Source organism: Phoxinus phoxinus (assembly GCF_949152265.1).
Source record: "Phoxinus phoxinus genome assembly, chromosome: 21".
Lineage (NCBI taxonomy): Eukaryota > Metazoa > Chordata > Actinopteri > Cypriniformes > Leuciscidae > Phoxinus > Phoxinus phoxinus.
Genome location: NC_136896.1, coordinates 5,057,439 through 5,084,199, shown reverse-complemented (window position 1 = coordinate 5,084,199; position 26,761 = coordinate 5,057,439). Strand labels below are relative to the sequence as shown.

Sequence of the window (26,761 nt, the reverse complement as noted above, 5' to 3'; positions counted from 1 at the left end):
TTTTAAACTATGGCTGGCAGGAACACAATGTTAACTTTTTAAGCTTTCTACTGCTATTACTTCACCAAGTTTGTCTGAGCTCCTCTGGTGAAATGCTTCTAGGCTATCATGCGTAATGTTTTTTTATTATTATTTTATTTCCTTATGCCAAGTGTAATCATTTCAGATGAGCTCCTGGGGTGCATGACGTCAGGCCAACTGGCCAAATGATTTGGAGGATTTTTGGAGACTGCTCTTTTGTGCTTTTTAGAGTAGGTTTATATGATGGTTTATGGGCTACTTATTTAAGGGATGTTTCTGAAAACCGGTTGAGGTTATTGCATTAAAATGGTTTTGCCATTTTCTCTGAAACCACAGCTCATCTCTATTGTGGTCTGATCTATATTACAAATTCAAGAGGTAAAGAAAAGCACAAAAGTGTTGCGTAAATGTAGTTGTGTTGTAATGATCAGGTTAGATGCTCAAAGACAAAACTGGCTTTGTTTTTGAAGGATTCTTGCGTTGCCTCTTCTGAGTCGGCACAGGTTTTTGTATAAATGGGGTTACTGGGAGAAAATGAAGGCAGATTACTGCGGCATTTTTATCATCTTTGTGGAAAAAATATTGTGAATTGTTTGAATCAAGCTGGTCATGATGACGATCAAAATATGTATATGCTGCTTCTGCATATTGTCAAGTGTTTAGTAAATATCTTTGGCAAATGGCAATGTTTGAGTCTTTAATGATTAATTCAAAAAACTATTTGAGTCTTTAATGATTAATTTGGTACAATTTGAAGTGTTTATAAACCACCGTTTAGAACAATTGCAAAATTTTAATCAGAATATTGTGGTTCATTTTTATTTATTTAATTATAACTTTCGAATGGATTCGCTGAAATTAATTAGACTTTGCAATGCTAATAAACAATGCGACAAAATAGTATTTTGTACATTATTTTAAGACCCGTTTTTTTGTTTTTGTTTTCCTCTACTTTGTGAATGGGAATGTTTACTAAAGCATATGTCTCTGTTTATGGTTGCTATAGGAACACCATCTCCAGAGGGCGATTTCCGCCCAGCAGGTGTACGGAGAAAAGAGGGATAACATGGTGATTCCTGTCCCAGAGGCCGAGAGCAACATCGCCTACTATGACTCGCTTTACCCCGGAGACTTCAAGATGCCAAAGCAGCTCATTCACTTACAGCGTGAGTACACGGATGTAAATGAGCATATAAACGACTGAGGGATTTATTTAATGAAGCAGTGTTTTAGAGTGGTACCAGCAAGGGTTGTTATGAGGGACAGGTATTGAAGCGTTTGAATGGGATGAACAAAGTGATTGGAGCCTTTGTCACCAAAATCGGTCTGCCAATTCCTAAACAGCAGGTGTTTTGTATTGGGTTTTTTTGTTCTTTGTGAGTGTTTGTGGATTGCCGGCTGTGCCATCTGCCACGTCTTACATTTTGGTGCTTTCACCTCACCTCATCAAATGACCCTATCCTTTAAACTGTGTTTATTTGAAAGCATGGACTGTTCTGAGCATCAATGGTGGGTGAATTAAGGGAATTTCCCAGCCATAAATATTCTCAATGGCTTTTAAACTGTATCCTGCATCATTTATTTAAAAAAAAATTGTTTTTGTTCACATGACAATGGAATTACTAAATGTTGATGAGTAGGGCTGGGTATAGTTACCGGTTATTCGATATCAAGCGATTAGTTTTTTTTAGATTCCATTTTTTTATGAAATCTGATTTAACAAGATTAATTACATATTACCTAAAAAGAAAAAAACTTTGGATTTATTTTTTCGTTTTTTTACAGACTTAATTACTCTTAATTGGGGGGGAGAATATAGCCTATGCCTCGCGCTCAAGCTCACACATAAAGCTTGCTGGAAAGCACTGGCAAAAGTAGCCTAATGATTATGAATGTGTCGGGAAGAAATGGCAAGGAGACATTTTAATTGTTTATTGATAGTGTTTTCTGAGTCAGTGTTGGCTGTAAAGATGTTGACGTTGCTGTCTCATCTCCGCAAAACACGTGCGCGCGCCTAAAGAGAGAAATGAACCTTTAATTTTGATTACATAATCAGTGAGTATTTGTTTTTAATTAGAATTGGTTAATTTAAAAGTAGACATTTCAAGCTTTCTATATGCCTATTTCTCATGTCTGTGATGCAAGTAGCCTGTACTTTGAGTTTCGGTTCATTCACTCCGTTCTTCTTCCAGTCGAAAACGGAGCAACTTTTTGCTCTTACGTTTATTCCGTGCACTGTCAAGTGCTCCATCAGATTTATTGTGTTGCCGGTCTTGACAGCAATTATCTTGTCGCAAATATTGCATCGCACTCTGTTGGGATTGAGCCGGTGAAATGTTGTCACACTTTTTCTTTTCCACATCTTTTACATCTATGGGGAATGGAAAGCTTGCACACCACAGCCTCACGTGTGAGCCACATCTCTGGGCATAACCGGCGTAAACTATTGTTTTTCCTTTATTTTGCCACAGCCAATCATGCTGCATTGGCTCGAAATTTGGTACCGAACAAGACGGTACCAGTCCCAGATGAACGTTATAAGCAACCCAAACTCACAGGATATGCTGAGATGGAGTTAGAGACTGAATAAGTTAATGTGGAGCAGCATCGGTGAACTGAGACGCACGTAACCTACACGCATGCAAATAAATTAAGCACTCAATAACATTATCTATGCTGTAGTATGTTTTTAAAATGGTTTTAATACATTGTGCAGCCTTAGAAAACGGTCTAATAATGCGGTTCATGGATTCTCGTCCGTGGAATACGCCACTTCCGGTATTTTGTTACTCGGCACGGGCCAATTAATTGCAATCGAGGATTGTTTTTTAAATTGAGTACTCTAATTTAACCATGGAGACGTGACAGCCCTAATTTTATTGTAACTTAGTACTTCCCAGTAAATGATTTGTTGATATAGGCTACTTAATGTGTGCCATGTTATTCGTCTGGTTTAGTTTGAATAGGTTCGCTGCGTGGGGTAGTTAATATTTAACTGACATGACTTAATTTCTTGGCTGTTTCGTCTATCTTGAGTGTGTGTGTTATAGATGGAGTGACTGGTTGAGTTTAAGTGAGTTTGGCGGCCCCTGGGGTGTCTGTAATAGGAGCAGGAGGTGTCCTGCTGTCAAAGAGTGTCAGAGCACACGCTCTCACACACACACCAGACAAGAAGGGGGAGGGAAAGTGGAAGTGAGGATGAGGCACTGGGAACTGTTGTGGGAACACTGTTCAGATGGGGAAGTGTGTTTAAGAGACGTCTCTTGGGTTCTTTGAGGGCGTCTGCCAAACATACAGGATGATCAAAATGTGTCTTTGCATCGCTCACTTTTTTTTTTTTTTTGACTTTTCAGACACAGTCTGGTCTATACTGGAGCTTAATTTGGACAAAGTCTTATGTGCCATTTAGGAGCCAGTAAATCTGAAATCGATGCTGCTACCATAATAATAGACTATCATGCAACAAAGTGGTAGCCCATTTAGAGAAATTAGTCTGTGAAAGGTTGTACAGAAGAGAGGGATGCTCCAGTCAGGATTTTTTCAGCAGATACGACTACCAATTTCATGATTTTAAGGCCGATTCCCGATCTTTCACGCTTTATTTAAATGGATAGTTCACTCAAAAATGAAAGATTTGTCATTTACTCATCCTCGAGTTGTTTCAAATCATTCTGTATTTTTCTTCTGCTGAACACAAAATATATTTTGAATGTTAGAAACCAAACAGTTGGACTCGATTGACTTACTCGTACTGGTGAATGTTGCAGTGTTGTACAGTAAAAGTTGTGATTATATACTTAAATCTTTTTGTCTGGCTTTGTTTCAAAATCCTGCTACTTTGAATATTAAACACATGTTCCCTCATGCTCTTTTAAACTGGCTATTTTGGCTAGTGCTTGCAAATTATCTGTGCAAAAGGCTTCTGATGATGTGTAGATGTAAACAAAACAAAATTGTACCTTGATGAAACCTTCAAAGAATAAAAAAGTGGCCATGTTGTCAGACCCGAGGAACATAAAAACGTAAACGAACTAGGGATGCACCGAAAAGAAAATTCTGGATGCGCTTGGCCGAAACCGGTAATTATAAAAAAATTATCTTAAAGGGGGGGTAAAATACTTAGTTTCAGTCAATATCATGTTAATCTTGAGTACCTATAGAGTAATAGTGCGTCCTTCATATCTCCAAAAAGTCTTTAGTTTCATCATATTTATAATAAAAAAATACATTCTATCCGGTAAAAGCCGAGGTCCTTGATTCTGGGCGTGGGCGGAGCTATAGAGTCATACCGTTGTACTTACATGAATGGGGTGTTTTATCACTGGGACCGCGCCAGGTTTTAATTGCAACCGGTTTGCAAATCCAGCGACGACCTGGGCCTTGTTAATAAAACATTCGTCACTGAAATGACCAGAACACAAAACCGCACTTGCCACACTCCTTTGCTGTCCCGGAAATACAAACTGCATCCACTGTTCCAGTAACACTGGGTTCTTTGGGAAGCTGAACAAGGTAAACTTTCCCTCACATCCCAAAACACACTTTTTTGGAGACATTCTTGACATCAACCATTCCTATTTAGCGCTGCTGATGATGATTTCCGGTAGTAGCGCGTCAATGAGCGCGGTCTTTCTCTCCTCTGGTCGACGTGTGCATGAACGCGCTTTTCCGAGAGCAATGCTCATATAATGAGTTCCACTCTGGGCTACGTCATTAGATCTACGATAGAAAAAAAACAGCCGAAACGTGTTGCAACCCGGAAGTATGATTTTCAGCACAGAAATTCTCTGTTATTCGTTCAAAATAACTTTTCAAACTTTGGCCATTATTAGCATGAGAATCCATCTCTTTAACACTGTAAACAACTCTGAATACATGAAACACCATTGTACCCCCCCTTTAAATAAATGTTTTGTATGTGTGTATTATTATATTATTAGACTTTTAAATTAAATGCAATAATTTTGCTGAAACTGAAAAAAAAACTACAAGCCAACAAAATAACCACACTTTTTTTTTTAAAGTAACACAACCCTATATTAAAAAAATATTATATATCAATATACTATTCTTCATTCAGTTATATGCAACAGACTCGGATAACAGATTTATTTTTTGACTATCCTAATTATCAAAATAAAGTATAGTCCTAGAAAACTATTATTGTCAGAGCATGTGAGCAGATGGCAGGGAGTGGATCAGTGAACGAGTGGTAGCGTCATTTTACCAGCGTTGCCCAGCAAGGCTATACCATGTAACGGCACAGGGCTATTGCAAACACAGATGTACTACAGAGAAATTTCATATCGGCATTCGGCAGGTTATTTTAGTGGACTTTGCTTTTCCAGTGAGCGTGAGCAGTACATGAGTGGAGCGTTTGGGCCGTAAGCGACAGAGCAGGGCACACCATGCACACGGAGCGCAACATTGAGCAGAGAGCGTCGCATGCCCACATACCTTAAAAACTTCAAAGAATAGCCCAGGCTTTTATTTTCCCAAATCGCCGAACTGCACCGGCTGATTTCTGTAAATGAATGTAAAACTAAATGTATATTGCAGCACAGGGTGAAGTCAGTATATACATAACGACGATTTGAGACAAATAAATGTGAATTTAATATAAAACTATAAACCTATAGATTATTGGAGCATAAAAAAATAAAAAAACAATGTGACAGCCATTGGCTGTACAATACTAGTTACCGGTAATTTCCATCGAGCCTATGAACTTGTTGCCCGAAACACATCAACAAGAAAGAATGAAGGCTACCCTGTAAAATAACTGCAATTATGTTATAAAAAATGACCCTATTCACTATCATCATCACCGCAATCCTCGTCTACAAGTTCATTGGTGAATTCCTCCTCCTCGTCGCTCTCCTTCACTTCTCCTTCTCTGGCCGCCGCTAACTCTGCCTTGCTTGCGCTAACAGCTCCCGCTCAGATGCTGTCTTGCGTGCGCAATCTGCACCACAGAACTGGCTTAAACAGGCGATCTGACGGGGTTTAGAAGATTAAATACAACCCGAAACTAAAAAACAGACCAGGCCTCTATTTGAGACCGGCCTTTATTTATTCAAATCTGTATCCACACACCAGGCGTGTAAAAGAGATGGGCGTCTATTTGGGACTCGGCTATTATTTGAAGTTTTACGGTACACACGGAATGGAGAGTGGAAAAGCGGAGCTGCTCATGAAAATATGCTTTGCGAGAGTGTGAAACCTGATCACCGAACACTTGAGGGGCGGGCGGCATATTTTTGGCTTACATTTTCGGCCTTTTTTATCTGTTTCGGCCAAAAAAGAGAATTTCCGGCAGGTGAAATTTTGGTGCATCCCTAAAACGAACATCAACTTAAAGCTTAAATCAGAAAGGAGACCAAAGCTTTGTTTGAGCTTGTTTAACCTCCAGTGTCTCTCTCCACAGCTTTCAGTCTGGATACGGAGCAGCCGGACTACGATTTGGACTCGGAGGATGATGTTTTTGTGAATAAGCTGAAAAAGAAGCTGGAGGTGGAGGCCCTGCAGTTCGAGGAGATGATTGACAGATTAGAGAAAGGAAGCGGACAGCAGGTTATTAAAAAGATTCACCGCTTACAATATGAACTGCATATAAAAGTATAAAAAAACCTTGGGGATTTCAGACAGTGACGCTCAAAACTTTAAATTAAAAACTGAAGTGATTCTGTTAAACCTTTCTGTCTGAATTCTGGATGTCTGTGTGGAATCCTTAAACTAGAAGTCCAAATAGAAGTAGAACATTTAAAAGACGAACAGTTGTTAGCTAATGCTGATAATCTTAAAATATATATTTTGTTATTAAAGGGGTCCTATTGTTTAACTTTTTCAACTTTAGGTAGTGTATAATGTTGCTGTTTGAGCATTAAAAAGGTCTGCAAGGTTACAAAGCTCAATGTCCACTCCAAAGGGAGATATTTTATTTATCAGAATCCACTTTCCAAGAACTACAACGAACGAATGTTTGGACGTTTACAACGCGATTTTCCTGGGCTTTATGAAGTCATAATGTTCCTTATTTAAATAATCCACAAAAACTTTTCCTGAAATGGAGCAGTTTCTACTTTGTCTGGAAAATCTAAGTTGTGTTTTCTATTAACAGTTCTGATCTAAGTTTTATGTTGTTGCTACACTTGCCTGCTAGCCAACATTAGTGTTGTTTACTATATCTTTATTAAGGCTGTTCACTGCCCCTTAGGAAAATTAACCATGTTTTTGTGATCGTTACTGTTTGTATAAACCATAGTTTTCTGACACATATCATGATTAAATGGTGGATAACATCATGCCTATAATGTACAAGAAAAACATGCCACTCGTGAACGTCCTGTGAAATCTGTGCTTGCAAACTCCTTGCATGATATATCCTTTCTGGGTGCTCCTTTTTTAACATTGTCAGGGTCTGAATCTGGTTTGAAATTTCCGCCATCCTTTATATTTACTCTAGTCTAGAGCAGAACTCGCAGTTATGGAGAGGCGGGACATTTCATGAACACTCGCTAAGCACTGCCAATCCCACTGGGCCAGCTAACAATCACAGCACATTTTATATTTTGGAAGCAGGGGCTTCATCGAAACCAGAACTACGACCCCTTTAACTTTTTTCCAGAATTTATTTTTTGTTCAGCACGGATTAATTAAATTGATCACATTATTACAAAAGATTTATATTTCAAATAAATGCTGTTCTTTTGAATTTTCTATTCAACAAAGAATCCTTAAAGGTTTTCATAAATATTAAAGGGATTGTTCAAATATTAATTATTTACTCACCCCTATGTTGTTCCAAATCTTTGTTTACTTTTTATGTTGAACACAAAATATCTTATTTTGTGTTCAACAGAAGAAAAACTCATAGGTTTGCAACAACACAAGGTTGATTAAATGATGACAGAAATTAAACATTTGGATGAGCATAACATTGATAATAAGAAATGAGAAATGTTTCTTGAGCAGCAAATCAACATATTAGAATGATTTCTAATGGACCATGTGACACTGAAGACTGAAGTAATGCTGAAATTTCAGCTTTGCATCACAGGAATAAATTACACTTTTATAATATATTCAAATAGAAAACCAATTATTGCAATGGTAATGCACAGTATTACTGTTTTTACTTAATCTTACTAACCCCAAACTTTTGAACTGTAGTGTATATTTATTTATATTGGTCTGTCGTTATATTTATTCATTACATTTTTTTTATTATTATTAATTAATTCCGTTTTTCTGTACCACAGCTGGTGACCCTACAGGAAGCGAAGCTTTTACTGAAGGAAGATGACGATCTGATCAGAGAGGTGTTTGAGTACTGGAGCAGAAAGAGGAAACTGAGTAAAAATGGATCCCTCATCCCAACTATCAAGCAGGAAAGGCGGGACGGATCCAGTACCAGTGACCCCTACGTGGCCTTCAGGCGCAGGACCGAGAAGATGCAGACGAGAAAGGTGAGCGATCCTAGTCACAGCTGTGGCCCTATTGATGTTTTATTCTTAATCCTTTAATGCTGATCCTCTAACGGACTGGACAGATGAAAGCAACTCAATACAGCAGTCACTTTGATCGACCTGTCAGGCCTAAAAGGAGCCGTATTTGACACTTAGCTTTTTTCCTTGAAGTCCGCACAATTTTGTAGGTACAACATCTACTAACTGGTCAATGCTAGACAGCCATGTGGGGTGAACTGAAGACGGAGTCTGTTTGAATATTTTAGTGTGCTTTTATAGTACAACAGACTGTTCCAGACAGACTTTAATATCATGCTTCATTTCATTGCATGCTTTTTAAATGACTATGGAAAACATTTAATGCATTTACAAACGTTCTTGTTTTATAAAGCTATAGCTCTGTGAGCCCTTTATCTTTTTGAAGTCTGTCTCATAATAATGACTTGTAGGAGTTTGCCTTAAACAATCAGGCATTTAGTTGATGATCATCCTTCTGTGTTGTCTTTTCTCATCAAACTTTCCCATTATTTGAGCATCCCTGAACTGGGAAAAAAAAGATTCTTACATAGTAGTGACAATATCAGTTTTTTTTAGGATGACATTCGAATTTTAAAATGTGTGCATGTATTATATAAATGAGTCATCTCCAGGAAGAGTTGATGTCTTGTTTTACTTTTTATTTTATTTTATTTTTTACTGCAAATTTTATATATATTTACTTTTATTTTATTTATTTTTACTGCTTGAAAAATTGAAACTGCCAACCGCTTTTTACCTGATTCATACTTTTTTTTTTTCATTTATGTCCTTGTTTCTATTGTTTTGCTTTCTTTATTTTATTACTGACTGTTTAACAGAATAATTGCTTTAAACAGTTGTGCTCAAAACACCCTTTTACACACCTGGTCACTTCATGTGTTCGATGTGTGTAAATGCCCTCCAAAATGCTTTAGAGACCGATTTAAATCTGATCACTCAGTCAAACCTCTTCATGAGGTGGTTTGAGACTCATTCCAATCGAAACTGGATCGAACTTTTGAAGGCACATGTCAATTTTACTCCTCCCAAAATGGTAAAAAAGTAAATGTGTGAGTGTGTTGGTACACGCCTGGTACTGCAACATCACATTTGCCACAAATTTGGCCCGTTGGAGATGAGTTGCTGACTCTCTCGCCATTAAGCCGACGCGCATTACTGCCGCAAATGAAACTGAAAATTTAGCATCAGATCCTGAAGCTCAACACGGTCATCTTTGTTCAAGGTAGTGAGACTAAATATTCAGATCAGTAAAAATTCATGAAGTGACCAGGTGTAAACGGGACCGTTATTTTTCTGTGCTCTTTAAATTGATGTAAAGAATTGTGAAATTGAAAATGTATTGATGTCAACAACAGTAATTTTGACAATTTTGATTGTCGAGACTTCAATTCGATATAAATCAACGGTTAAAGTTTTATAAATCAGTGACTTCAGTTTCTATGTGTTCTTATGCAATTAATGCCTCTAAATAGCAGTTGTTAATATGAAGTGTACTCATTTTTCCGCCATGACTCCCCAGAACCGTAAGAATGACGAGGCGTCTTATGAGAAGATGCTCAAATTAAGAAGGGACCTGAGTCGAGCCGTCACCATCTTGGAGATGATCAAGAAGCGAGAAAAGAGCAAACGAGAACTGCTTCACCTCACATTGGAGGTTGTGGAAAAGAGGTACGTGGACAAACTCTCAGAGCTGCGAAAGTGTTATCAGTGGTGTCGAGTGCATGTGTTTGTTGTGATGAATGTACATGATTGAGCTTAACTTTGCTTTGTGTTTTAATATGCCTAACCTGCTTGACTCTAGAATTTTCCTTAATTGCTTCTGTAATTGTGTTTTACTGTGTGTGCATTCATGCATAATGAGAACGGATCATGTATTTTTAATTGGCTTAGGCATCATTGCATACCCTAATTAAGGGGCTTGTTTTTAATGGCTAAAAAAGCGATTATGCATCACCTTGCTTGTTCATAAAGGGCACATGATCAGGCTCCATTATTCATTTGTCATCTTTAATCACTGAGATCTGTTGGGAAATTTGTAATGCATATGTAAATATCAGGGATGTCCCAAGACGATATCAAGGATCGGTATCCGGGCAGATTAAGCTTCTTTTTTTTTATTAGCTTTTTTGAAACTCCTTGCCACATCTCTGTTTAAGTAAAATACAAGTATTGGATTGGGACTTGATATTGACAGATATTCAATGACTCAGATCGGGGGCACAAAAAAGTTTGATCGGGACATCCGTAGTAAATATACCTCTCAACAGTTTGAAAACACCAGTTGCAAAAATTAGTTTTTTTAAATGTCCACTCTTTCCCTCCAGGAACACCATGCCAGACTTTGGTTCAGAGGTGATGGCAGAAGCACTAGCTATGGTAAAACCTGTTTACAAGATTCCCATAATGCCCTTCTCCAGCAGCAGTCAGTACCGCCACCAGGACCACATGGACTTCAAAGACTACAAGAACAAGGTGGGTACATCATGTCTTCACACTGGGTCAAAACTGCATTGTTGAGAGAGAGAAAACCAAAACTGAAGCAAAACTGAAACTACCAGCTTGTGGGAAATGCACTATACAAATAACCTTGGGCTCATGTGACTTATATTCTGGAAAATACATGTACTTACATGCACCATATCTCTTTCTTTCAGCCTGAAAAGACAGAGGTGGTCAGAACAAAGAGGAAGTACGAGAAGAAACCCAAAATCCTGCCTCTCTCCGCCCCATTGCATACTGGCCCCTCCCTGTTTAACCCCAAAGACCTCAACCAGTACGACTTCCCCAGTTCTGATGACGAGCCCTTTTCACAGGTACACACACAGGGACTAGATATATCACAGTTTAAAGGTAAAGTTTTTAATTACTGTAACGCCTACAATGGCTTAATCAATGGCATCATTTGGGGGCAGAACTACATTACTGTTCAAAAGTTTGGGTCTGTGTTTTGAAAAAATCTCTCAAGTTCACCAAGACTTAAATTTATTTGATCAAAAATACAGTATAACGGTAATAGTGAGAAATATTGCACTTTAAAATAATATATTTTCAAATGTAATTTATTCTTGTGATTCAAAGCTGAATTTTCAGCATCATTACTCCAGTCTTCAGTGTCACATGATCCTTCAGAAATCATTCTAATATCTTGATTTGAAACAATTCTAATTATCAATGTTGAAAACAGTTGTGCTGCTTACCGTAATATTTTTGTGGAAAACATACTTTTTTTTAGGATTCTTTGATGAATAGAAATGTCAAATGAACAGAATTATTTTGAAATCAATCTTTTCTTACATTATAAATGTTGTTACTGTAAATGTCTTTACTTTTGACCAATTTAATTCATTATTTCTAAATAAAAGGATTCATTTCTTTAAAGAAAACCCTTAGCGACCCCAAACTTTTAAGCGGTGAAGTACCTGTATTTTACCTGGTTGCACATAAATTTGTGCACTTTACATCTAAATTAATTGTGCGTTGGTTTGTAAACTTTGGACTTCATTTTTTTATGCAATCTGTGCATAAAAGACATCCTGTTCCCGTTGTGCAGATGCATTCTGGGTCGTCAGAGGCCGAGGAAGAGAACGAGCCCGATGGAGTGTTTGCCTTCAGGCGGAAAGCAGGATGTGTTTATAACGCTGTAGGTGTCGAGCACTGACCTCAAATCTCATACCTTGAACTTCCTCTGTTCCACATCATTCCTCTTTCCTCTCCATTATTGTTCTACACCACAGTGTATCCTGATGTGCGTTATAGCCATGTAAACACTAAAGTTGCTAAGTTAACAAACAAGAATGCGATAATCCCTTCACATAGATGATCCCTTTAAATGCTGCCAACATTGGTGGCTCTCTAGGCATTGGAACAGAGCCCATGTTTACACCCTTACTGACACTGAGGCAGTTTTAAGACTTTGACCAAGTCACAATCCTTTATTCCCTGCATTGTATTTACTTTACAGCTTTATTTAACCCTTTTCCCTCTGTGTTTTGAAGGTCACGTTCATTCTCGTTTGGTTTCTGTTGTTCCTGCAGGCCCGTTTGGATCAGAGCGGTGACTGGCCCTGGTCTGGGGAAACGGAGGGAGCGTCATGTGACCCGCGGTTCCGTTACTCCCTCACCAGTCTCACCATTCCCCGCCGCTGTGTCGGGTTGGCACGGCGACGGCTGGGACGGGGCGGCAGGTCAGTCAAGTCTCTTTCAGTCCCATTCGGACTCCTTGAATTGTTTTTCATGTTTTCTTAATCGGATTTAATCTGTTCCTCAGGTTTCTTCTGGATCGGGCCTATTCGGATTTGAACGGATTATTCCAAAGTCTGGACTCAGAGCCGGACCTCTCTTTACCTGCTTCTCCTCTCCATACGGAAACCACTTTCCAGACTGTTACCTCAACCAACACATCCTCTTTATCACAATCCGCACCCTCTTCCTCTCAGACTTCGTATTCAGACCTGAGGCAAATCCTCAGAAACATCAAAACGTGCCGCTGGAGGCACTTTAAACCACGGACACTAACCAGCCAATCAGGCGCAGGGGATGCACTGTCCCGGAGACCGTTCAGGGGTTTGGTCAGGGGCGGCGCAGGGCCGGGTGGCAGTACACTGGGCAGAACAGCGGGCATGGGACCACCTGCAGTCGGTGAGTAAACTCAAACGCTAGTCTGCATGCAAAGTGCTGGAACTGTTTGTTTGCTCATGTTTAATTCATCATCGTCAATGAAAACTGGAAATAAACTCTGCATGATTGACGGTTATTGTTATTGAGAAAGATCAGTGTTTGCTCCAGCGATGCATGGGAATGTTATTTTGGGCCCTTCAGTGGCAGTGCCCTTTTCAGCAGGGATATATATATCGCATCAATATTATCTAGTTTAATTTCAGAAGTTTTGTGTACATATTTGCTACAATTAATTGTTAGCCTTTATCATATTAGCTTATTAGCATTAGCTTAAATTGGGCACCGGCAAACATTATCAGTGTTTTAGTAGTTTTCTCTACATTTGACTAAAAAAGCAAAGGGATTATGAGCTGTTTACAGAACCAAATATTATATAAACCATTTGATTTCAGGTTTTTTTATTTTATTATTATTAAATGCAACTTCTTAACTTGATTCCTAACTCTACTTAAGAGTCTATAAATGTCTGCCAACACTTTAAGCAATGACAATAATTTTTTTATTACAAAATATTTAAATGAGGACAAATCAGTTGACAGTTGGCTCCTCATTGTCAAAAGAAAACCAATAAACCAGAAGCAACTGTTCATCAGAAGCACAGCTGCATCTTTTCATAAAACCTCATTAAATGCGTCCAGCATTAAATGAAACTCTTTCAGAGGATGGAGAGAGCACGGCGTTTGCAAATTACGTAGTCTATTCTCCGGTTTCATATTTGTGTAATGCTCCAGTGATCAGCTGCGTTTTTTTATTTATATTGACATGGTTGCAGCTCACTTGTTTTCCTCTCTTTCCTCTGCATTATTATGAGAATATATTGATTGGTCAAACTTTCATTTAAATCTTGTAAAATTGTTTGCAAAAACAATTCTTGAGAGTTTATATGAAATGGAGTTTATTTGCAGAATTCATCAGTTCACATTTATTCTAAACAAATGTTTTTCTTTGTATTATTTCATCAAAATATAATGACTTTCTCCACCTCTTAGACAGCATTTCTGTTTATAAAATATAAATTCGTATATTACGATTAACATCATAACCCTAACTAACACAACCCCTGTGTTGCAAATATCATTGTGTTTTCCTTAATATTTCTCTTTCATTCAACAAGAGATGCTGTGGTATTGTGGTTCTGTATGTCAGATGTCTAATATTTACGTGTGTGTGTTCCAGCGTTCACAGCTGAGCAGTATCAGCAGCATCAAGAACAGCTGGCCCTTATGCAGAAACAGCAGCTGGAGCAGATACAACAACAGGCCAATGACACGGGCTCCAGTCAGGTGTGTAACGCAGAAGCACCAGTGTCACTCACGTCTGAAAGTGTGATGCTTTATATAACAATCTGCTGGTGTGCCCTCAGTCTCTTGTGTCCAAGACGTTGGACTCAGCCAGCGCCCAGTTTGCCGCCTCTGCACTCATGACCTCTGACCAGCTTTTGACCCTAAAGGTCAAAGAGGACGGCACAGGAGGTGGAGTCAACGGTGTCGTCCAAGCTTCAGGTTTGTGTTTTGGACGAGCGTAAACTCTTTCATTCGCATTTGCTCATCCTGAAATGCATTATAATTAATACTTTTCTCTTTGACAGGCGTTTACAAGGGGTTGAGCATCTCCGCCACGTCCTCTGCTTCTGTCCTCACTAGCCAACCAACGTCGACCGCTGCGCCGCCCACCTTCCTTTCCTCCACTAGCAACTCTAACACAAGCACCGCCCACACGGTCCATAACCCTATAGGCAACAACACAGCCAACTCCACCTCTCAGGTCCTGATCGGCAACAACCTACGCCTCAGCGTCACCACGCCCTCTATCGCCAGTCTGAATGCCCGACACCTTCCCAGAAGTCTCAGCAACGTGCCACCCGCTGCCTTGAAGCTCGCCGCCGCCAGCAACTGTCAGCTCCCCAAAGTCAACACTGGGTAAAGAATTACATGCATGCAATTTAGTTTCTTTTTGTAGACTTTTTGTTCGAATTAAAAAAATGATTGCTCACTATATTTAGCAACACAATCCAATGGAAGCTTGCTTTAAATTTAAATAAACCGTAAATAAAAAATACATTCATAAATGGTAAATCTAATTGTCTGTCCACAATGAATGGGAGAAATTGCTATGCTCACTATGGCAGCCTTTTTTTTTTCTCTTGACTAAAGATTCAGATGTATGGTAAAATGTCCCTATTTTAGCAGATTTAAAGGAACACTCCGACTTTTTGGGACTTTAGCCTATTCAACGTATCCCCCAGAGTTAGATAAGTTCATACATACCTTTTTCATCTCCGTGCGTGCTATAAGTCTGTTTGACGCACCCACCGCTAGCCTAGCTTAGCACAAAGACTGGATGTAAATGGTTGCAGCTAGCATACTAATCCAAATAAGTGACAAAATAACGCAAACATTTTCCTATTTACATGTTGTGATTTATATAGTCACAGAGTGTGCAAAAAACAAAGTCACATGAAACACAGACATATTTTAACCGTATAAATACTGGGAACTATATCCCCTGAATATAGGGCGGAGTGATAACCGCAGCGCACCTGAAACGCGCTCTGAACGAACTCTCTGCTCCTCACCACGGCGCGTCTCAGGTGCTGCGGTTATCACTCCGCCCAAGTAGCAGTGCTTCGCCTTCAGAGAATATAGTTCCCAGTATTTATACGGTTAAAATATATCTGTCTCATTTGACTTTGTTTTTTGTACACTCTGTGACTATACAAATCACAACATGTAAATAGGAAAATGTTTGCGTTATTTTGTCACTTATTTGGATTAATATGCTAGCTGCAACCATTTACATCCAGTCTTTGTGCTAAGCTAGGCTAGCGGTGGGTGCGTCAAACAGACTTATAGCACACACGGAGATGAAAAAGGTATGTATGGATTTATCTAACTCTGGGGGATAAGGTGAATAGGATAAAGTCCCAAAAAGTCGGAGTGTTCCTTTAATGGAGCTGTACTCCAGGGGAACTGCCTTGGCTTAAAAGTAACTCTCTGTGTCTCATCTCGAAACCCGTGTCCTCCGCAGGGTTGCATTTGTCGGCCGCACACCTCGAGGCTGCCTCATTTCAGTAAAATAACTATCATTCCAAAGTCATAAAGAAATGACAACAATGTACACTTCACAAGAAATAACACTCAATTTTAAAATGGTTATTTTTCTGAAATGAGACGGCCTTGATAACGTCTGCGGCTGCAAAAATGTGACCTCCGGAAAAAGAGACTTTGTTTAGATCCCATAATGGTCACATGATGTTTTTTATTTTTTATTATGCAATACATTTTAAAAGGTCATTGTTTTCCAAAATCTAAACTCTTCTTGCTTTTCTGCTTTCTCATGTTTACATGGGCGCAATGTTGGAAATGTCGCGTTAAGCAAGTACATTAGTCATGTTTTATTTGATCATTTACCAGTGTTATTGATCCGTTTTCCTGTTTGTTTGCAGGGAGAATCACGAGCAGGAAAAGCAGTCCCTCAACAGTATAGCAGAGAACACAGTGGCCATGGAGGTGACGTAGTGACTGGGTGGCGTTCTTTTTTTCATTTTTTTTTTTTTTTCATGCCCAGTCCAGTCTTCTGGTGCTGTGCACCAATTGGGTTTGGGGAAGCAAAAGGACAGCGGGTTTCCACAACAACTGTCTGAACGTGACACAATTTCGTCTCTTGTTTTTCTTTGTTTTCACCCCTTTTTTTAGTTTTGAACATATGCTGTTTCTGTTAAGAAAAGAGATGTGTAAATTAAGAATATGGCTAATATTCAATGTACAGAACTACATATTTGTAGAAGCCCACCACCACCACCCTTGTATATACGCTACTTGAATACAGAACTGTTGAGTTGTGATGTTTTGCACTTGGGGAATCAAAAAGAGAAAAAAGCGAATGAGGGGGGAGTGTGTGAGTGAACCGTGAGGTCAGGTAAAAGTGAGTGTGTGAATAATCGTGCATGGTGAGGAAACCTGCTGTTCTACCTATTTATTGTGCTGTGTTTACAATGATTTGTTCATTATGTTTGTTATTTTCTTTAGTTTTTCGTACACTGTGCCCCTCAGTTGTTTCCTGCGGTGTTGTAAGTGTTTAGGTAGCTGTCAATTCCTGAATTTCCCCGTTTCGACTGGTTCACACTGTGAATCGGATTGAACGTTAATGGTGTCATGCCATTCCCCCCAATCGTTTTTTATTTTTTATTCATTTTCCCCTCTTCTTCTGCGAGGGATGGGACATGTGGGGGATTGACGCCCTGTAGGTTCAGGGTTTATTGGGAGGGCAAATCAAAATTTTGGGGGGTGGTTATAGGAATCTTCCATTTTTATCATCCCAAATAATAACAAAAAGACAAGGGATGAAGTCTTCACTTTGGGAGCTTCCAAGGCTTCCGGGTCAACTAAGCACTATTGTTTTGAATTGTTTTTTTAGTTGATTTATTGCTGCTTTTTGTATAAATTCAGTTCCTTTTTCATACGATGGAAACTGTTTGGTTTGTCCCCGTTTTTATTTCTTTGTACAACAGAGTTATTTTTGTATCTTGTTTTGCATTTTGTTTTCTTGTGGTGAAGCGTCTTTTGCGCTTCTTTAATGGAAGACTTCATTCTTTGTTGCTAAACGTCACGCGCAGCGGCCGATAAGCGCCCGACGCGGCTGCATCCGAGTCATCATTCCGGTTTATGACGCAAGACCAAGGAGCAAAAGAGGTGGATGCCAAACTAACGTCATCTCCTTGGCCTTCTCCTCTAAACGCATTAATCCTGCAGACTCTGGACTACTTCAAGGCCTGACAAAAACCACAAGTTAAAGGTTGTGCCTTCCTTTGGGAACGTCCTGCTCAGTCTCTTCCGTGAAGAGGATGCTCCGGGTCAAGGCCGCAGTGCCTGCGGTACACACTTGTCCGGAGCTCGGATCTCCGATGCCCAGTCCACTGGCTGAACTGAATTATCTTCCTCCAGGGGTTTCTAGTCTGATCTGGATGGAGGCAAAAAAATGAGAAAATATGGAAAATATTAAAAAGAAAAAATATTATTGAATAAGTGAAGAAAAAAAAAGATATGTGACAATTCAAACATGAATCAGACAATAAAGCCCAGGTTATATGTGAACTAATGAGTTGTCTTTTTACTGTGTGAGTAAGTGTATGGATGGACAATAGTATTCAATACTGTTCATGAGTGCCATGTTTGTCTTGAGCAATCCTCCCACTGTTCTCCAGGTCCCGCACATTCTTTGGTTTTCCAGCATCTTCTGCATATTAGAACCCTTTTCAACAATGACACTGATTGAGATTCATCTTTTCACTGATGATAACTGAGGGACTCGTGCACAACTATTACAAATGGAGAAATCTTTCACTGACGCTCAAGGAAACACATTGGATTCAAAGCCAGGCGGTGTGAACATCTGCACAGGATGGTTGGGGGTGTTATTTTGTTTTCCAGGAAATAAGTATGTTATGTTGCTTCTGGACAGTACTTACATTTTTTTTTTATCTTTAAACAAAAGAAAATTTTCCCCCAATCCTCCTGTGTGAAAGTTTCCACCCCTGGCTTGATGTGTGTTCTCGAGAGCACCACGACGCATGCGTGTTGTTGACGCGAGAGCAGACATTGTGAACGTGCTTTGGGAGATTCATATTTTGTAATGGAAGTGATAGTTTTCTCACACCACTTCATACAATTTATGTCTTTACTACATTTCTAGGACTTGTAAGTAGCTTTGTAGTGGCGTAGGCTGTCAATGGAGGGACAGAAAGCTCCGATTTCATCAAAAATATCTTAATTTGTGATTAAAGATGACAGAAACTCTTACGGGTTTGAAACGACATGAGGGTGAGGAATTAATAAAAGATTTTACAATTTTTGGGTGAACCCTTCAACATTTAACGGAATTAGCTTCATTTTATTAATTTAACATTTTAATTTAAATACTCAAAGCATTACAAAAAAAAAATTGCCAATTGATGAAGATATCAGGAGAAAACTAATTTGCACAGTATCCCACCATAAAGATTGCAATCTGTAAAGTTCTCAGAGAGGGATGCATGACTTCAGGCTGATAGTTTTGTGTGCGCGCACTTGAAGATCCCGGAAACTCCCAATTTACACAACCTCACATTACACATCATGCCACAAGACCGGATCCCAGAGTGCATGAGGAGGAGTGTACGGGGCAAATGGTGGAGCATTGGAATTGAAAGCAGTTTATACGTTGACATCAACATGCTTGAATGCAATTACACTTTCAGTTTCCCTCAGCTTCTGACCATCTTTCGGGGCAGTTAGTCAACAAAAAGATGTACATTTTCTTCAATAATGCATGTTCCTGGTTTCAATGTTCCAATTTATGGTCCTATTGGTCTTATTCTTTTTTTTTCTTTTTTCTTTTTCTTATGAATAAGTCACATTTTCAACATTTTCTTGTTGAACATCATGTGAAATGCACCATAAAATGTGTTATGAATTGAATTGATTATTCTACAGGCCTTGGGGCAAGAGACATGGAGGACAGTCCTCTTTTAAATGAGTCTTGAATCTTGATTGAATGTCCAAAATGTGGAGTCATTGAATGAAAGCAGTAGGGGATTGATTTTCATCTTGTGAAGAAAATATAATATTGCACACATTGCAATCTATCAGATTCTGAGACTGTATTTTCTGTTTTCTCATCACTGTTTTTGCATCCCTTGCATAAGCTTTTTGTTTGTTTTTTTGTCTATTTTTTTCTTCAGAGATCGAGCGGGCTGAATTTCAGTATGAATGCCAAATCACCTCTCTGTGTGCCAGAAAGCCAAATATTGTTTTTTATCGGCCACAGTTGAGAATACTAAACTCGCCTGTTACCATAGAAACATATTTAAAAAATCAATTGAGTGTTTTAGGTTGAGTTTCTTCAATCATACTGTAGCTTTAGACTTGATGTTTCATTGTTCATATGATCATGTGCATGTGGTCATTGTGTTTGGATGTCAGATGGAAGAGTGAGCGAGAGCTGTAGAGTGAGAAGGTCCCTGTAATGACCCTGCTAGTTCTGTTATGGTCAATCATAGCATGGAAATAATCTGTCTGTGGTCTCAGCACAGCTCAGTAACTGTGACTGCATCACGCTGTATACATTTTTGGTATTTCTGTAAAAAAAAAAAAAAAAAGCATTTTATTTAAAAATGTATATAATAAAAATAATGCAATAAATATTTATATATTTTAATTTCAGCTAATTAGGTACTGATACCAAATACACAATAATATATTTAACAAATTATATGAGGAGAGGCCAATTAACATGTTTAAAGTAAGCAATTATATTTATTTCGAAATATTTTATAATGAAATAAAAATTCATATTTTTGTATTTTTTTTAACAAAATATATATTGTAGTTTTTTTATCAAATGTATAAGAAGAGAGGCCAATGAGCAAATATAAAAAAAACATTTATATTTTAAATAAAATATTTATTATAAATATTAAAATTATTTATTACATTACCATTTAACTCATATAACCCCTCCTTGTTTCATTGTGTTTGCCTGCAGCAGTAATGTGGAAGGCTCACAAGTTATTGTTATAGTCTAAAACAAATGTTTTTGAAATTGTTCAAATATATAATGCATCTACCCAGGTTGTTTTGAATGGTTTCTAGGGCTTTGGTTACTTTCTGGAATAAATCTCTATGATATTTAGTGTCTAATAACTGGGGTTCCTCCTTCGATGCAATTCTATAAGCCTTTTCCACTTTTTTTATGGTTGAGCAAAGTTAGGAGTTCCCTAAAGAACCTTGTTTATCTTAGTGTGAATGATCTGAAGAACATTTTTCCATTATAAAGAGCCTTTTGTGCAATGGAGTGGTTTTACAAGATGTAAAATAAGTCTTTGGTGTCCCCCGAGTGTGTGTGTGAATTTTTCTCTCAAAATACCCCACAGATATTTGTATAGCATGTTAAAATTTTCATAACCCTTTTTGAGGGTTAGCAAAAATGCAAAAACGCACCGTTTTTGTGTCTGTTCCTTTAAATGCAAATGAGCTGCTGCTTCCGGCACAGGGGGCGGAGCTTCAACAGCTCGTGTCTTTTTACCTCACACAGACATGCACTGGAAATGTCAGTCAAGCCTTTTATGTTCAAACCAGAGTCAGACAATGATGGAGAGACTCGAGGAAGTGACAACAAGTAGAAGCAACAGGACATTTCTGAATGGTTCGTTAAAGAATGTATGCAGCTGATGTGGAGTTAACTATCTTCTAGTCATTAATTAGCATATTCTGTCATGATAATCTATAAATCGTGGCGGGGTTTATGTAAATTGTAGGAGGAATGTCGTGTAGTCCCTATACAGCCGTTTGTTGTAGTCCTTAAAAAACGATTTCTTTAAAAGCTAAATCCTTTGCGTTGTAACTTTGCAGATGTTGTTTATGCTCAAACAGCAACATTACACGCTAACTAAAGTTAGAAAAGTGAAATCATAATCAACCACCGCTTTAAAGGAACACTCCGACTTTTTGGGACTTTAGCCTATTCAACTTATCCCCCAGAGTTAGGCTAGATAAGTCCATACATACCTTGTTCATCTCCGTGCGTGCTATAAGTCTGTTTGACGCACCCACCGCTAGCCTAGCTTAGCACAAAGACTGGATGTAAATGGTTGCAGCTAGCATACTAATCCAAATAAGTGACAAAATAACGCAAACATTTTCCTATTTACATGTTGTGATTTGTATAGTCACAGAGTGTACAAAAAACAAAGTCACATGAGACACAGACATATTTTAACTGTATAAATACTGGGAACTATATTCCCTGAAGGCGAAGCACTGCTACTTGGGCGAAGTGATAACCGCAGCACCTGAGACGCGCTCTGAACGAACTCTCTGCTCCTAACCACGGCGCGTCTCAGGTGCTGCGGTTATCACTCCGCCAAGTAGCAGTGCTTCGCCTTCAGGGAATATAGTTCCCAGTATTTATACGGTTAAAATATGTCTGTGTCTCATGTGACTTTGTTTTTTTGTACACTCTGTGACTATACAAATCACAACATGTAAATAGGAAAATGTTTGCGTTATTTTGTCACTTATTTGGATTAGTATGCTAGCTGCAACCATTTACATCCAGTCTTTGTGCTAAGCTAGGCTAGCGGTGGGTGCGTCAAACAGACTTATAGCACGCACGGAGATGAACAAGGTATGTATGGACTTATCTAACTCTGGGGGATAAGTTGAATAGGCTAATGTCCCAAAAAGTCGGAGTGTTCCTTTAAAGGTGGAACCATCAATGCTAATAAACAATCCTTATTTTAAGTGTGATTATGACACGATACATGAAGCGCTCCTACAGAACGGTCGTTAGCAGCTTCACGGCGAGAACTCGCACTTGGTTGAGATTATTTCAAGGTGAATGTTCGTGAAGGCTCAGGTGTCTTCTGGCACTTCATTCTGGAGAGCAGAGTAAGTGCTGGAAATGCTTATTGACTGTTTGTGTGCGATGGACTCCGTCCAAGTCTCTCAACGTGCGCTTTGATCCGAGGAGGAAAACGTGATGAGCCAACGAGAGCCTCGGATCAAAGATGCAAAGTGGTGTGTGTGTGTGTGTGTGTTTGAAATCTTTTCATGTGATTTCTTCAAAAAGATAAATAAAAATAAATAAAAGAAGCAGTTTTTTGCCACTCTAAAATGAGATTCTCATCAATACAATGTCATGACATGTAATTTCAGGTTGTCAAATCTAACATCAAATCCTTTGGAAAGTCGAAAACATTTTCGAAATTGATAATTGAGATCTGCACACTCGTATGCATTCAAGGATAATGTTAATGCTTTTGCACCACTTGGCATTGGAAGAAATGAAAGTGGAAAACCGCGAGCCCTCGCTGCATGCCTTATAAAACGCTCTGATCTGAATTGATTTACAGTTTACAGGTTGATAATAACATGCTGCTAAGCTAATAGCATGGCACTCTAATAAGCATAAATTTGCATAAATCCGTTTTTAATTACACTGAGCAATTTTGATCTGTTCTTTGGAGTATTTAACCAAATGTTTATTCATAACCTTTTCACTGAGCTTGCCACAATGCGGTATGGGAAGGAAACACGCAAGGCATCATAATGAAATGTTTAACTGTTCACTAGCCTTCACTAGCCACTAGACCTCTAGAATCATTATATAGGCAAGCTATAAAAATCCTTGATAAAAAGCCTTTTCGGTACCACCAGTGCAAGATTCTAGAGAAACACAATTTATTGAGCTTTGAAAATTTTAGACTCTTCTCAAACTTGACTCGTGTATAAGATTCTACATGGCCTGGCCCCTGCATGTTTATTGGTCTTTGTTTGTAATCGCCCTGCAAATTCTATAAAATCTACCAGAATAGCTTCTATTTTTGATTGTAACATACCTTTTTGCCGTTCAACCTTTAAACAATCTGCCTTTTCTTTTAAAGCCACTACACAGTGGAATGCAATAACTGATGACATAAAGAGCTCCAGTTCCATTAAGAGTTTTAAATCACAACCGAAATCTTTTCTGAAGACCACTCAAATCTGTACCCACTAACATTGATGTGGTGCTGACAAAATGTGTTTTTTTGTGTATGTGTGTGTAGGGGGTTGGGATGGAGGAGTGTTATTTGTATGTACAGTATTCTTGTTTTGTTCTGTTCTTAATGGACTGCAGATGTAAATTAGCCTGTGGCTAACTCTGGTACAATGCATCAAATGGTAACATTTATGTTAGAAATTGTACATGGTCCCTAATAAAAATAAAAATAAATTAAAAAAAAGTTTGTGTGAGCCTTAAAATGCTCCCTACGTAGGCAGCTCACTAGGTGTAAGTGCGGTGCATGTTAAAGCTATAACCTAAAGTTAAATCATGACAGTGGAGAATCCTGCTGTGTTTGTGATACTCTCACTTTTTTCCGAGTATTTTCAGCTGATTGAAGGGTGAGAAAAATGATTTGACCTTTCTGGCATTTCCCAGGAGAAATTGAGAGGCAGTGATTTCCCTCACTCACAGAAGACTGCCGTTGCTATGGTTATACCACAGTACTGTTTGCATTAACATAATCACAATATTCTGTATATATGAGCGCCAACTTAATTGCATTAGTTAAGGTGAATGTAAACAAGCCAATGAAAAATATGAAGGTATTTTTCGTCATTTTAAAATGCATCCGCACGTCCTTCATTAACGTCAGAGAGACTCCTCATAAAGCATGCAGGGCAGTATGTCTTCTCGTTTTATCTGAGTAGATGAGAAAGTTGTTTGATTTTTCTAGTGCCTTTGTCAATACGACGGCCAACAATGACTCATCACAACAACAAAGACCCTGTGAAGATCAGAGCAGAAAAAAAGATGAGACTCTGAAGCTGCCTCAATGCAAAATAAAAAAAAGTAAAAAGAAAGAAATACTGTGAAATTCATTAATTGTTTTCAGGCTAAGGCACATAATCCAATTTGTCTGCAGTCTTCAGATGGCATTGTGGTGTGGAATGATTGATTAGATGCTGGAGTATGAGCTATTCATCAATGCCTATTCAAAATGGCAGTTTGATTATTCGCTAATAGAGCCGTAGTGCTGCAGTCAGAACACATTACCTCTGAAGACGCCATGGCAACGGCTTCTTTCTTCCAAGGTGATCGTTAGGCTTGCAGTCAGGTGACAGAAGGGATGAAACGTGATTGGTTAAGACGACCTCCTGTCAATAAGTGACAAGTCTATTATGTGTCACTGTTCAATAAGGGAGCTTGTTTCAAAACGTTGAAAATATTACAAAAGCAGTAATCAATGGCTCATTACATGATGGATAGATGGATGGATGGATGGATGGATGGATGGATGGATGGATGGATGGATGGATGGATGGATGGAACGAACGATAGATGGATGGAATGAACGATGCTCGTTTCAAAACATTAAAAATATTACAAAAACAGAAATCAATGGCTCATTGCATGGATGGATGGATAGAACAATAGAAAGATGGATGGATGGAACAAACGATAGATAGACAGATGGATGGAATGAACCATGTTTGTTTCAAAACGTTAAAAATATTACAAAAAACAGTAATCAATGGATGGATGGACGGATAGATAAAAAAGTTTCTCATGTTATATAGTTATTTTATTATTATTATAAGTAATGTAGAGCGAGGCGGTTGTTATAGCGAATACAACCCCGACAGGCTGATCAGGCCCCCGACGCGACCCCGCTAATTACATGGCTACCTATCAAATACAGAGTCAATAATTTGACAGAAAATATTGATTTAAAAAGGAGTTTATTGATTTAAAAACGATTGTATTGCTTCCGCTAAAGAACACCGTGTCCATGGCAACGCTCTGTTTTTCATGGCAACGGTGTGTTATCCTTAGCATTCTACATTAGAATTCAACCAAGCCATGTAATAAAAACTATTAATATTTTGAATGTTTAATTTTTTATATTTTCAATTTTCATTATAATATAATTTTAGTTTGATTTACTTATTGTGATTTTGTCATTTTTATTAGTTTTTTTTTTCTATTGTTTTTTTCGTTTATTTTTATTTCAGGTTTAGTACCGTAGTAACTTAAACTTAGGTGCCAAGACAGTAATAAATTATTATTATTTATTTTTTTAAGTTTTAATGTGTTACATTTTTCTTTTAATATTTGCTTTTTAATTACAGCTTTATTTCAATTAACGACAATTATATTAACAATAACAGCACATGGACATCAAACTGCAAAATATATATTTTTTCTTTAACTGGAAACTTTATTTTTGACTTTATTATGAATGATACAGATTCTTCTCTTGGTGCGTTGTGAGAGCAAAACGAGTCTTAGCGGTGTGTGGTGAGAAACTCCAGAACAGCGGTCTGGGAAAGATTTCGAAAATGTCATTTATTTCTTTATTTTTGTCTGAGTGTCTGGGATGTTTGGCACAGGGTGTGTTTTGGCTGCCAGGGAGAGGATTTGTACGCACCTGTTCAAAGAGTGAAGAGGCAGAGAGACTGAAGGAAAGGACGGAGGAGAGGATAGATGGATCACTGAGAGGACTCACACAACAGAGTCTCTGTGTCTGATGCACCTGCCTAACCCTCATCCGCCCGGAGAGAGAGAAGAAGAGGAGAGGCGCAGACGGATTGGAGTAGATGCCCTCAACTCTCTGTTTTGGTTAAAAGTGGATGCACAAGAAACAAAGACTCTCTTTCACCGCTGAGATTAAAGAGAGAAACTTGCTGCCATGATGCAAGACTGTTGTGGGTGGTTGCCAGGGCGTTGCTATGCAGTTGCTAAGTATCTATCTATCCATCCATCTATCTATCTATCTATCTATCACTCTATCGTTCAATCTAGATCTATCTATCGTTCTATATGCATTAGCATTAGCATCTTCTCAACTTTCTGACATATAGGTTCATATTAAATCATATTTGCTGTCTGTCTCTTCATACTCACTTGTTTAAGATGCTGAGAGCAGGGAGTCTAAATCTTTCCAGCTGAGCATGTCGGTCTGATCGATGCAGTGGTCGATGTTTAGTGTGCTACTGAAGAAGAGGCTTGAGGATAATGACGGTAATTGGCTGGTTT

General features: G+C 38.5%; 1 protein-coding gene across 4 annotated transcripts in view; it reads left to right on the top strand.

The window, feature by feature from the left end:
* The window catches only part of epc1a (enhancer of polycomb homolog 1 a), a 40,620-nt gene extending 22,311 nt beyond the window's left edge, over nucleotides 1–18,309 (top strand). For all 4 annotated transcript variants that reach the window (XM_079596389.1, XM_079596391.1, XM_079596388.1 and 1 more), the window contains 13 exons: nucleotides 1,028–1,187; nucleotides 6,449–6,594; nucleotides 8,283–8,489; nucleotides 10,048–10,196; nucleotides 10,853–11,000; nucleotides 11,183–11,341; nucleotides 12,079–12,168; nucleotides 12,563–12,711; nucleotides 12,795–13,165; nucleotides 14,381–14,487; nucleotides 14,568–14,706; nucleotides 14,793–15,123; nucleotides 16,650–18,309. In XM_079596389.1, coding sequence (XP_079452515.1) covers nucleotides 1,088–1,187; nucleotides 6,449–6,594; nucleotides 8,283–8,489; nucleotides 10,048–10,196; nucleotides 10,853–11,000; nucleotides 11,183–11,341; nucleotides 12,079–12,168; nucleotides 12,563–12,711; nucleotides 12,795–13,165; nucleotides 14,381–14,487; nucleotides 14,568–14,706; nucleotides 14,793–15,123; nucleotides 16,650–16,722 — 2,169 coding nt within the window. In that variant the 5' untranslated portion in view covers nucleotides 1,028–1,087 and the 3' untranslated portion in view covers nucleotides 16,723–18,309. The remainder of the gene's footprint in view (nucleotides 1–1,027; nucleotides 1,188–6,448; nucleotides 6,595–8,282; nucleotides 8,490–10,047; nucleotides 10,197–10,852; nucleotides 11,001–11,182; nucleotides 11,342–12,078; nucleotides 12,169–12,562; nucleotides 12,712–12,794; nucleotides 13,166–14,380; nucleotides 14,488–14,567; nucleotides 14,707–14,792; nucleotides 15,124–16,649) is intronic.
* Nucleotides 18,310–26,761: the final 8,452 nt, after the last annotated feature.